Below are 14,402 nucleotides of genomic sequence, written 5' to 3' on the forward strand. Positions count from 1 at the left end.
AGAGGTTAATGTAGTGAGATATGAACTAAGGTGGGGTGTAGATAATGAGAAATACCAGTATGTAAAGGGTATAGTGGGAAAAGTAAGAGTGGCTTAGGAAGGAAAATAGAAAAGAATGTAGTGCAATGATGTGCAAGTGTATGAGCAGTGGAGAGGGAGATACAGCGATACATAAGGGGCTATAGTAGGTGAGTCATGATGGTAGATATGGGAGGGCAGATAAAAGAGGGTGTTAGATGGGCTATAGCAGAGAAGACAGAGCAGTGGCTGAAGTTATAGAAAGGAGATGAAAGAGTGAAATAATGTAGGCAGGGATGATGTTGAATGGAAGTAGCTCCAAGGGGAGTTGAGATCATTTTGGAGGGGATGGGATGTAGTAAGAGCCAATTCTACTCTTGTGATTACAGTAGCTGAGTGGCACCATAGAGGGAGGAATGAAAAGGTGGGAAGAATGCTTGATGTGTCAGAGAAAGAAGGGGTAAACAGGATTTTGCACATACAAGCATAACAGTAATTTTAGGATATCATTTTAGCTGTAATGGATGGGTCTTCTTGAGCACAGTAAAATGCCAATCATCTTGGTCCTTTGTCATCTCTGTAAGGCTCAATTTCTTGAGATCAGCCTTTGTCCCATGTCTTCCTGGGTCTCCCTCTTCCACAAATTCCATCCACTTCAATTGGCACTTCTTTATGCAACTGTTCTCATCCATATGCATCAAATGACCAAACCAGTGCAGTCTTCTCTTTTGCACACTGCATGTTTTTATTCTTATGCCTAACTTTTCTCTCAGTATATTTGCACTTTGTCATACATGCAGACTAACATTGCACATCCAGCAGAGCATACTAGCTTCATTCCTCTCTAGTTTATGCATATTCTCTGCATTCAGGACCTATATCTCATTACCATGTAGCATTGCTGTATGTACACAAGCACCATATAATCTGCCTTTTATTTAGAGCGAAAGATCTTTTGTTACCAACAATGGCAATAGCTCTCTGAACTTTCTCTATCCTATTCTTATTCTAACGACTACACTTTCAGAACATCTACCTCTACTGCTAATTAGGTCACCTAGATAGCCAAAATTATCTACTACATCTAGGGAGCCTCTGGGGCATTTGAGAAAATCAATTTCTCACTTGATATCGGACTCTATGGCACCTGTGCATCTTTCACAAAGGATAGCTAATTTCTCCATTAACCTTTCTACAATTCCACTGTACTCCTTGTGTGTCCATAGTTTGCACTAGGTACACCATATGCAATTTCTGTCTACACCTTTACTACATTTGAGCTGGGCCATTTACCTGAAGGCTGTAGGGTTCTGTCTCTTTTCCTGCTTACTAAAACCTTGATTTTTGCTAAGTTAACTTTAAGATCCTTTCATTTTAGGTTTTACTTTCACACCTGGAATTTATTTTCTAATTTTGTTACATATTCTGTTATGAGAGTGAGATCATCAGCATTTAGTAGTTCCCAGGAGCAGCTAGCCTTAAATTCTTCTGTTATGACCTGGAAAACAATGATGAATGGGAGGGGATGAGAACTGTAAATGCTTACCTGCACACTAAATTCGTCACTGTACTCATTTCTAATTTTCACCTTACTAGCAGGACTCCTGTACATGGCTTGTACATCTTCCACAACCTGGCTTACCCAGAGACCATCATATCACAGAGTAGGGGACACTGTTAAAGGCTTTCTCCAGGTCAACAAATGCCAAGAATAATGGTTTACTCTTAACTAAATACTTCTACTGTCTGACTAAGAAGATAGCATAAGTAGTAGTTCTACGTAGCATAAAACCAAACTGCATCTCATCTACTCTAATTCTTTTTCTAAATTAATTGGGCTATAACTCTTGTCATAGCTTTCATGACCTGGTCCAGCAATCTGATACTTCTAAGTATCTTCTTTATCCTTGTTAACAGCTGATTATAATGCTACTACATCAGTCATTAGAGATGACACCTTCCTGAACAACCTGATTAACTATATGGGTGACTAGGCCTTATGCTACTCAATCAGATATTTTAAGCATCTCAGCTTTAATTCTCAATGGACCAGGGGTTTTCCTTGTCATATCCTTAATTGCCTCATCTATCACACTACTGACAACTAGAATAGCTGGTCTCCTTGTTGGGTTCACATTGATAAGGCTCCCTTTCTTCCATGTATTCTTCATATGTAATAATCTTTCATAGTAGCACTTCCATTCATCTAGTTTTGGGAATTACTAGGTACAAGCATACCATTACCATCCATACACACTTCTTACCCACAATGTCTAGATTCTGTCTGATACACTGTCTAGCAATTCAGAACACTTCTTATCTGTGATACTCATGCTGTAAGACATTGGCAAACTTCTTCCTTCCTATCCCTGCTCTTGCTAGATAAACCTGTCACTCAGTTTCCTTTTAGCTACCTGATATGGTTGTTTGCTACCTCTATTTTTCCATTCATTCCAAGCATATCTCTTCTCTTTTGTGGCCCTGTCAACTTCCCTGTTTCACCACCCTTCGTCTGGCAGAAACTTTTCTCCAACTACGGATACAGTCTATTATCCTCAGTAGTTACCCTGTAAAAACAGTTGTCCTCTGTGTTATACATCTCTATCTCATCCTTCTTCTCATCAAATGTTTCAATTAGAATATCTCTAACTCTCTGGCTATTTGAAGGATCCTTAAGCTTCCATAACCTCTTTTTCCATATCAGTTTTTGTCCCTAGGTCTTTCCATCTGAAGTTGCTAAGCACTAACCTATGTTGTGTTCTACATTCTCCACCCTGAAGGGATATTGTATTCACAAGCATCTGCCTATCTCTATTTCTGGTGAAAGTGTATTCAGTTTGGCCCACCAAATTGAGAGGCGAGGCAATACTAATTTCAAGAAACCTGCCAACAATCTGGCAGGTTTTCTGAATTTAGTATTGCAGACCAGTAGGCCCAGGAGTTTTGTTTCCTCCTCATTTCTAGTGCCTAAGCCAAAACCTACATACAAACCTTAAATTCATTGGCATCTTGCCTAACATGACCATTGTAGTCACCAGCTATGATAATAAGGTCATTTTCCTTTGTTGTTGTGGTAGTCTGCAGAAGGGACTCAGAAACATTCCTTCTGTTCATCTGCTAGTCTGGCATGTAAAGTATATGCAGATATAAATGTCACTGCTCACAATTATACTTTAATCCATTGGTTAAACTGTGGCAGTAATATTTGGTAGCAAGAACATGCACCCTGTTTTTCCATCATTACTGACAAGTTGGTGACTATCTGGTTGAGCATTGTCCAAAATAATCAGCACTTTGACCTTGTTGGCAGAAACTTGAATGACCCCTTCTTGATAGTTATACATACACTTTAGGTATGAAATGTGAGAAAAATCAGTTTATTAAAAATGTTTATGGTGAATCATGATTTCTTAGAATGGTAATCATGCATTAGTAGCTAGTGTAGTGTCATGTCTTTCATACCCTGTTGATACATTGACCTCCTCACTTCCAGTAACTTCAAAAGATGCATGCCAACAGCATTTATGTAACACAAGTATTTTTTATTTAATTTCCTGACAAGTGCTCTATAGTTAATTTACAACTAGCTATGAACACTTCATTCTTAAAAGTTTGGGTATTCTGATACAGTGACCACTTAGCCACCAATCCAGTTCCATCCTCTTGGAAATCAGTAATCCTTCACACTTTTTGAAGTCATTTAACCACTTCCTGAATGGTTTGATTTCTGGGCTTAGGTAGCTTGATGGCAGTAGTTTGAGTTACTGCATCATGGACTTTATCACAAGATCATTGATGGATAAAACTCTTCATCACAGCCTTCACAAGTTTCATAACTTTTGCAACTCTCATACACATCCTTGCACCAACAAATAATGATTGGAATTTGTATCAACATCATATTTCAATGAAAATGTGTGTTTGTCCTTGGCCTTGCATATGTCTGAAACTGTTTGTTTTTTAACATCTTCCCTTTTACAAACATTCACCACCTAAGTACCTGCCTCTAACTTTTTAACTTCAAATTTTTGGTTCACAGACAGGGTTACATACTTCTTCAGATTATTACTCTCTATTGAAGATATATAAAATACAAGCCTGAAAAAATACTTCTTACATATTGAGCAGGGTCATCTCCCTGAAGGGGCTTGTGATTTGTCCATTTTCCTACTTACTAGGACTTTGCTCTTTTTGTAAAATTAACTCCAAGGCCCTTAGATTCCAGGCCTTGCTTCCACACCTGAAACTTCTCAAGATTAGGTAGTGATTCAGTTATAAGAACAAGGTCATCAGCATAGAGGAGCTCCCAGAGGCGGCCAGTCTTGAACTCCTCTGTTAAGGCCTGGAGGACTAAGATAAACAAGAAGGGGCTGAGAAATGATCCTTGGTGAACTCCTACCTGTACATTGAATTCATTGCTATATTCGTTGCCAACCTTCACCTTACTGGCAGCATCCCTGTACATGGCTTGTACAGCTTTCAATAATCACTCATCTATCCCTACCTTCCACATTAACCACCAAATAAGGGAGCAAAGGACCCTGTCAAAGGCTTTCACCATGTCAACAAAAGCCAAGTACAGAGGTTTATTTTTGGCTACATTCTCCTGCAGTTGCCTTACTAGGAATATAGCATCAGTCGTGCTTTTACCTGGCACAAATCCAAACTGCATCTCCTTTATGCTAACTCTCTTCCTAATTAATTGAGCTCTGGCCCTTTCTGTGGCTTTCATCACCTAGTCCAGCAATTTGATGCCTCTGTAATTATTTCTGTCTAAGACATTACCTTTGCCTTTGTAGCAGTTGACTATAATGCTACTACATCAATCGTTGGGTATGATTCCCTTGTGGACAACCTGATTAATTATATGGGTGACACTTACCTACATAAGGAAGAGTCTGTGAAATTATTTTCTTTCTTTATTTCTTTACTATTTTTCATATAATGAGTTGAGGTTTTTGGGGCTTTTTTGTTTCTATTTCTTTATCTCTTTCTTTTTCAACAGCTACAAGTGGGTTCTCAGCTTCCAGAAATTATGTTATTTGAACGTATAAATAATTCTGTTGAATCTGTAAATATATCAGAACTATATCGCAGTAAAAAAGGGGTTTTATTTTCTGTTGTTGGAGCATTCACACCCGGCTGTTCTAACGTAAGTAACTCTAATAAATATATTGTTATTTAAACTTCACAGAAAGTTTTCTTCTAAGTCTTTCACTCTTTTGTTACCATATTTCTGTTAAGAATACAATTCTCATTTGAATTAATTTTGAAAATTATGAAGAATTGAATAAAATAACTTTGTCATTATTTAGTTAGTGTTTGAAACATAAATTAACATGGACTTTTGATGGAAGGTTTTAATTTAAATCACTTTCAAACAGGATGTTTGAATCATGGAACCAAAGGTGGTCTCAAGTGGATTGACATCAGAAGAATTAAAGCAAACCTAAGGGAAAGATCTGGAAACTAAGTTATATGACTAGAATATTTCTGTTGAAATACACTGCTTGTGTTTGAATTAATTTTGAAAATAACGAGGAATTTAGTAAAATAACTTTTTCATTATTAAGTGTTCAGAACATAACTTAACATGGAATTTTGATAAAAGGTTTTAATTTAGATCACTTTAAAATAGGAAGTTTTTATCATAGATCCAAGTTAGTATACGGTGAGATGTGTATTGAGGGAGATTTACCTGCTGTTTCTTGCAGAGTGAACTACCATGTAAAGATTTTATTATTGGCTCAATAATTTATTTAGAAGTAACTTTGACTAAGAACACCTTTATTCAAAAATATATTTAGGACATTATACACTGTATCTTTCATTAATTAAGATTTGATTTGAATATTTGACTGTTATTACTAGTATGTTGATCAACCAAGTAGAAGCGCCTTTCATGGTTTGACACAAACAAGTGTTGCTGTTTGAGTTCAGATTTTTCTGCAGACCTACAAAATATTTGCATTTTAGCTTCAATATGTTTCCATCTGCCAGGAAATATACCAATAAATGATAAAAATACAGAAAACAAATAAATAAATGTAAGTTTGTTTATATACACATGTGATTGTTAAATAAATAATTGTTTGATTAACACTTCTCTATAATTGAATACAATTGTTGTTATTGTTGTTTTTCCGAAGTATAGAATATTGTCACTATTTTTACTGTTATTATTATTATCATTTCAGGCTCATATTCCTGAATATATTAACCACTATCAGGCATTTCGAGTAAGTAAAATGCATGCATGCGCATGTGCACTGATACACACGTACATAATCCCTAATGCTCTCCTCTCCCCATCTACTTACAGGGAATTTGTTTTCCCTTTTCTATGACCTCACTAGTTTCACTGACACACAAAAAAAGAACCCAATACACTACGTAAAGAGGTTGGTATTAGGAAGGGCATCTAACCAAAGAGACTATGCCAAAACTGACACTGGAGCTCAATGCAGCTCTGCAGTTTACCAGATCCTGTCAAACCATCTGTCCCATGCCTGCATGGAAAAAGGCATATTAAATTATGATAATTATGATAATGAGAATCAGAATGAGGAGGATGATACATACACATTCATATAAATACTCACTCCCTCATTCCTAATCCTGCATAAATATATTATACCTCTCAAACTACATCACTATTGCCATTTCTATTACATTTAATACACCTGTCTTGCACTATTGGATATGTCTTCTGTGCTTTAGCCATCTCCAATGCTATGAATTACCAATTAACACAGATCTTTGTCATTTCCTGTGTGACATGCAACATCTTGAGTTCAGAAAAGTAAATTTTGTGTTTAGTCTCAGCAGTGCTAAATTAACCACTTAGAAAAATAAGCATGTGCTTAGGGTATCAAAGGAAGTGGGAGCTCCACAGAAATAGTAAATGGTTTATGACACCAAAGAAATCATTTTAAAATTTGTTAAATAATACTTGGGATGCTTTATCTTTACTAAGTGTAGAAGCAAATGTGTTACTTAAGATTAATTTTGAGGATCTGATCAAAGACTTTGCAATGAAATAAAGTAGAAAACTTTTCAAATATAAATAAAGTAGAAGTATACAAAAATAAGCATTATTTTCCATCTTAGTTTTGTTTCATTTTGAAAAATAAAAACTTGTTTATTACTATTTATATTTTGCATTACATATATATAGGGCCACCAAAATTTTCTAAGTATTTAGGGCTCTATAGGTCTCAGGTACAATAAAGTCCCCTTAGGCAGCAATATTGTTTATGTAAACTAAATTGAGCCTCTAACAGAACTACTTTTGTATTTATTGCAGAAAGCAGGATATGATCTAATAGCTTGTGTTTCTGTCAATGATCCATTTGTGATGGCTGCTTGGTGTCGACAGACTAAATCAGAAGGAAAGGTAAGGAAAAAGCTTGAATTTAATGTATTTTTGTATTTCACTATTCAGCTGGCACACTGGGCAAAATGCTTAGCAGCATTTCATCTATCTTTACATTCTGAATTCAAATTCCACTTGGGTTGATTTAATCGATTTGGCCCCTCCCCTAAAACTACTGGCCTCGTGCCAAAATCTAAAACCAATATTCTATATATGTAATCACAAACTGCAAAAATGTAGAATTATGCTGCATCTTAGTCATCTCTGTGATAGGTTTTGATCCTCAAATTCCCATTGACTAGCCCCTGAATTTAAATAAAGTGTTAAACACTGTATGCAAATTTGTAGCACCAGTTTTCTGTAGCTACTTGATTTGTTGAGTGTATAAACAGATTGTTTTCCTGGGATTGGTCAAATTGATAGAGACATCTGTGAGGAGAATCCAATAACATTCAAAAATCGATTATGGCTGTTTGTCATTTTTTCAATCTACAGGAAAACAGCTAAATTTGTCCTGTTTAAATATCTACTTTATAGGTTACTTAATTTATGTTGCTAATACCTTATGAAAGATACAAATATCACAACATACCAGTCTCTCTTCATCTAAATATAAGCACCTTTATACACATTAAAAAAAACAAACAATGTTCCATTAATAAAACTCTTTTCTTTTCAATTATTGTTAAAAGTTTTGGAATCTACCACAAGAATAAGTGACTGTTTTATTCTTTTGTTAATGTGAATATATGTGTGAGTGTGGATATTGTATGTAGTATATTGATGTGGTGATTACTCAAAGATTTTCTCTACTTTCAGATTAAAATGCTTGCAGATCCAAAAGGTGATTTTACGAAAGCTCTGGGAATGGAATTAGATTGTACAAAATTACTTGGCAATATCAGATCAAAACGGTTTGTTTTATTTTCATATATATATTTGAGATTGTTGTTGTTAATGATGACAATGCCCTTCCATTTGCCAACCCTCACCTGTTTCCAAGCAAGATGATATTTTCCATAGTTAGACATATTTTTTGTGAAACACTGGAAACAAACAATCTTGTTTGTATGATGATGATATCCATTTACAACATCATATGATGTCTAGACATAGGTACACACAAACACACACACACATCCCCCAACCATCTTCTCCACCTATTATACCTGGGAGGATCATGGAGGCAGAGTCCTCAGGTAACTCCTCCCTATTGAAGACTCTCTTGGGTTCATAATTGCTACATCACATCACACTTTGAAAGCTATGCATTTTCATTACAAGGATAGGAGATTGTCTCTTTTGTTGATTAGATATTTAGTAGCAATGAAGCCCTCCGAGTTCCAAGATACAACCAATATTGTAGTTTATGTCATATTTCTATGGAAGATATCACATGTGATTAGGCAACCACCCAAAAATGTCATCAAGGTACTACTTCACTCTGTGACATGATGTTGTAAAAACAAAATACCATGCCATTCAGAAAAATGACTGTCCTGGAATCCACTTGTTACTGACTACATCAACACAAGGAATATTGGTGGAACATTCCCATGAAAACATCTGTCAGATGTAAACCTAACAGACTGGATAGTGTTTGGGACAGAGAAGAAAAATTATGTACCATCATAGAGGACAGCTGCCAGCTGATGTGAAGATCTCTTTGAAAATTAAAGAGAAAGGGAATAACTACGGAGAACTGCCTTGAAACCTCCAATTTCTATATCCAGATTATAAATTTACATTCAGACCTCTGGCATTATGTTGTGCTTGAGAAGAAGACCCATCCGGCCAACTAAAATTGCATTCATGGCAGACACTGGTGGCATGTAAAAGCACCTTTTGAGTGTTATTTCTTTATTACCCACAAGGGGCTACAAACAGAGGGGACAAACTGATTAAGTCGATTATATCGACCCCAGTGCGTAACTGGTACTTATTTAATCGACCCCGAAAGGATGAAAGGCAAAGTCGACCTCAGCGGAATTTGAACTCAGAACGTAGCGGCAGACGAAATACCGCTAAGCATTTCGCCCGGCGTGCTAACGTTTCTGCCAGCTAACCGCCTTTTGAGTGTTGGGAGGCAAGGACCAAGACCATTTGGTATTATGCTGTGCTTTGAGCATTGGGCTTCACGGAGGCAATGACCAAGTCTGTTTGGCATTATGCCGTGCTTGAGAAGACCCATCAAGCCAAATCATGGCAGATACTGATGTCATGCAAAAAGCACCCGTGCTGGTGGCACATAAAAGCACTCATTGCACTCTGAGTGGTTAGCATTAGGAAGGGCATTCACCTGTAGAAACCATGCCAAAACAGATCGGAATCTTGTGCAGCCTTCCAGCTTGCCAGCCCTGGTCAAACTGTCCAACTCATGCCAACACTGACAACAAATGTTAAATGATGATGATGATTTATACCAACAATAATTGTTGCTCTTGGTTTTGTGAGTAAATGCCTACATGACAATCTGGATAAGCTAGGGTTTCCAGTGAAAGAAATCAACCAACTAATTCACATGTTACAAATACAATCTATAAGTGGAATGGTAAAAATTTGCAAAACTTTTCTCAAGTTTAAGATTTGTTTTTGTTATCTACATTCCAATGGTGGAGCTTTGTATCTTCGTTATAAACCAGCTCCTTCCTCAGAGAAAGAATTTAAATAAGTAAAAACAGAAGAGAACATACATACATATACACATGTATATATATATATATATATATATTCACGATGGGCTTTTTTAGTTTCCTTCTTCCTAGTCCACTCACAAGGCTTTGATAGCCCCAAGACTATAATAGAAGACATTATTTACATTTGACAGATATTTGTCCTCATCTTGTTTGTTGTTAACACGTTTTAGCTGATATACCCTCCAGTCTTCATCAGGTGTCTTGGAGAAATTTTGAACCTGTGTTCTCATTCCAAAGGTATTTTCCAATGTCGTCAGTGTTGGCATCGTTCAGGTCACCCCAAGATTCCGAGTTCGATTCCAGGCAGTGACTTGAATAATAATAATAATAATAATAATAATAATAATAATGACAACAATGATGACGATAAATACCTTAGGAATGGGAACCCAGGGGTTTGAAATTTCCCCAAGACACTTGATGAAGGCTGGAGGGTATATCAGCCAAAACGTTACCTTAACAACAAACAAGATGAGGACAAATATCCATCAAATGTAAATAATGTACATAATTCCTCATCTCTTAAATATAGATCCGTATAATAGAAGACATTTGTTTAAGGTGCCACACAGTGGACCATATGGTTGGGAAACAAGTGCTTCTTAACCACATAGCCATGCCTGTGCCTTCAAATTTGTTTTCATGAAATGTCCCAGTTGCAATATTGTCCAAACCCTTCTCACCTCTGATATGTCCCATGATGACAATATATTTTGTCGTCTCTACAGTACTGGTCCGAATGGTGTACCTTCGCGGACCGACCCAACTGACTGTGTCAGTCCACTATTCATTTATAAGGCCATTGCTCACACTGACAAAACTGCCAGTATTTTTTATGCTCAAATATCTTCTCTGGAATTGGTTTTGGAATCACTTTCATTTCAGAGTCAGAAGTTGATTAATATGACCTAGTATGATCTATGATACCTAATTCTCTAAAGGACTTCATGCAGTGAAATAAGGTTTAAAATGTTACCCTATTTAAAATACATCATCATCATCATCATCATCATCATCATTTAACATCTGTTTTCTATGCTTGCATGAGTTGGACGGTTTAACCGGAGCCTGCAAGCTGGAGAGCTGCACCAGATTCCAGCCTGATTTTGCTTGATTTCTATGGCTGAATCCCCTTCCTAATGGCAGCCGCTTTACAGAATATGCTGGGTGCTTTTTATTTTGCATGAGCAGAAGTGCTCGCATGGAAGCTTTTTACATGGTGCCAGCACAGATGCTTTTTACATGACACCAGCACAGAGATGTTACTGGCCAGTCCACTTCAGCAGGGGTTGGGGAGCATTAACAATTCTGCAGTGGAAGATGGGTCTTCTTGAGTGGAGCAAGACGCTAGGTATTTCGGTCCATGTCATCTCCATAAAGCTCAGTGTCCTGAGGTTGTCCTTCAGTGCTTTGTCCCATGCCTTCCTGGGTCTCCCTCTTCCACAAGTTCCATCCACTTTGGGTGATTGGCACTTCTTTATGCAGCTGTCTCCATCTATCTGCAGAACATGACCAAACCAGTGCAGTTTTCTTTCTTGCACACTACATCAATTCATTCTTCTTATGCCTAACTTTTCTATCAACACACTTTGTTGCACATGCACACTCACATTGCACATCCAGCAGAGCATACTAGCCTCATTCCTCTCTAGGCTTCACATGTGCTCTGCATTCAAGGCCTACATCTCACTACCATGTAGAATTGCTGTTCATATACATGCATGATACAATCTCCATCAAACCTTTGGTTGCCAACAGGTAAAAGCTCCTTGAATTTTCTTCACTCTATTCTTATTCTAGCTCTGTTTAAAATACTGTATGTAGTAGTAGTAGTAGTAGCAGTAGCAGCAGTGGCAGTAGTAGTATTAGTAGTAGTAGCAGCAGCAGTGGCAGTAGTAGTAGTTGTAGTATCAGTAGTAGTAGCAGCAGCAGCAGTGGCAGTAGTATTAGTAGTAGCAGCAGCAGTGGCAGTAGTAGTAGTTATAGTAGTAGTGACAGTAGCAGTAGTAGTAGTAGTAGCAGCAGTGGCAGTAGTAGTAGTAGTAATAGTAATTGTGTACATAATAATCAATCTATGATTTCTCTTTTCTCATTCTCTTTTGCAGTTATTCCATTGTCTTAGAAAACAGCATTGTACAAAGTATCAATTTAGAACCAGATCACACTGGATTAGCATGTTTACTTTGTATAAAGAATATGAAATCTCCTCATTGAAATTCCAACCTCATTATTCATTGAATCATATTCCATCATTGTCAAAATATGGCAACCTCAGCATCTCCTGAAAACTGCTTCACTAAAAGTGAATGCTTTGAATCTCAGGTATTCAAAACACAAACCCTACTAAACCAAACAACAACACTAATTATTAAATATTAAACTATTTAAAAATAGTTTCTCAAGAAAGACTTGTGAAAACATCTTATTCTACTATGGATGAAGATTTCATGAAATTTCTTCTCTTGTGGATGTTTCCAAATAAAACCAGATTTCTAGTGCCACCTTGCTGGACTGAACATTTATACAGTGAGTTATTTTCTGAATGGAAAGACAATTTCAGCAGTATACATGGCGCTTACAGAAGGGCAGGAGTAAATAATGTTTGCAGTGACTAATTATGATATTAGTGTGTGTGTGTGAGAGAGAGATAATATGTAACTGTGTGTTTGTGCATTTGTGTGTGTATATGTATACACACACGCAAATTTCTATGTATATTGTATATTATGGGTATTGGAATGTTCAATTCCCTGCAATAAAATTGTTACTCTACAACTGTATTGTTCTCTCTTTCTCTGAAGTATCTGGACCCAGTATATTAATTATTCTTACACTTATATATTACTTCTAATGCTCCCTACTCCATCATCCCCTCACTCTTATTCTGGTTCTCCCATACTCGCCCCTCTATCATCATCTTACAATATTTCTTTTTCTCTCATTGGTCTGCTTTGAGCTTTACCATTTCACATTCTCTTAAATTTTATAAAAATTCTTATGATGTTATAGATATATGCGTGTGTAAGTATATATCGACGACTGGCACCCGTGCCAACGTCGTCTCCTTCATTGGACACGAAACTCAGCTTGCTAAGAGTTATTGGGGCAAGCGAAAGCGAAATCGTGAAGGCACCTGTGCCCAGCGTCGCCTTTCTAGCACTTGTGCCCGCGGCATGTGTAAGGACTTTCGAGAGAGATCGTTGCCAGTGCCCCTGGACTGGCTCTTGTGCGGGTGGCACATAAAATACACCATTTTGAGCGTGGCCGTTGCCAGTACTGCCTGACTGGCCTTCGTGCCGGTGGCACGTAAAAGCACCTACTACACTCTCTGAGTGGTTGGCATTAGGAAGGGCATCCAGCTGTAGAAACTCTGCCAAATTAGATTGGAGCCTGGTGTTGCCATCTGGTTTCACCAGTCCTCAGTCAAATCGTCCAACCCATGCTAGCATGGAAAGCGGACGTTAAATGACGATGATGATGATATATATATATATATATACATACTTACAGCTCTGGTCAAACCATCCAACCTATAGGCACAGTCATGGGTATATGATAAGAAGCTTGCTTCCCAACCACATGGTTTTGAGTTCAGTCCTACTGCTTCGCACCTTGGGCAAGTGTCTTCTTGGGCTGACCAAAGTCTTGTGAGTGGATTTGGTAGACAGAAACTGAAAGAAGCCCGTCGTATATATATATATATATATACTCTTTTACTTGCTTCAGTCATTTTGACTGTGGCAATGCTGGAGCACCGCCTTTAGTTGAGCAAATCAACCCCAGGACTTATTCTTTGGATGCAGAGTACTTATTCTATCAGTCTCTTTTGCTGAACCGCTAGGTTACGGGGATGTAAACACACACACATATATATACATATACATATATATATACGATGGGCTTGTTTCAGTTTCCGTCTACCAAATCCACTCCCAAGGCTTTGGTTGGCCTGAGACTATAGTAGAAGACACTTGCCCAAGGTGCCACGTAGTGGGAATGAACCCGGAATCATGTGGTTGGTAAGCAAGCTACTTACCACACAGCCACTCCTACACACACACATACAATAAGATATAATAACATATTAATGTATATTAAATACATTATAATATAGATGGCTATAGCAATTAAAACCAAAAGTCAGGCGGTACTGGCAATGGCCATGCTCAAAATGGTGTATTGTACGTGCTATCTGCACAGGAGCCAGTCCAGCGGCACTGGCAAAGATCTCGCTCGAATGTCTTTACAAGTGCCAGGAATGTATTTATATATGTATATAGGCATGCATATATGTATATATATATATGTATATA

General features: G+C 37.4%; 1 protein-coding gene across 1 annotated transcript; it reads left to right on the top strand.

The window, feature by feature from the left end:
* Positions 1-4,966: 4,966 nt before the first annotated feature.
* Positions 4,967-12,864, top strand: LOC106882110 (peroxiredoxin-5, mitochondrial; the record flags this gene model as incomplete). Its single annotated transcript, XM_014932670.2, has 5 exons — positions 4,967-5,170; positions 6,216-6,257; positions 7,325-7,414; positions 8,213-8,307; positions 12,195-12,864. Coding segments are annotated over 5 exons (540 nt in total), but the record flags the coding sequence as incomplete, so codon positions are not given.
* Between the last annotated feature and the right edge of the window lie 1,538 nt (positions 12,865-14,402).

The sequence above is a fragment of the Octopus bimaculoides genome, chromosome 16 (genome assembly GCF_001194135.2).
Source record: "Octopus bimaculoides isolate UCB-OBI-ISO-001 chromosome 16, ASM119413v2, whole genome shotgun sequence".
Classification (NCBI taxonomy): Eukaryota; Metazoa; Mollusca; class Cephalopoda; order Octopoda; family Octopodidae; genus Octopus; species Octopus bimaculoides.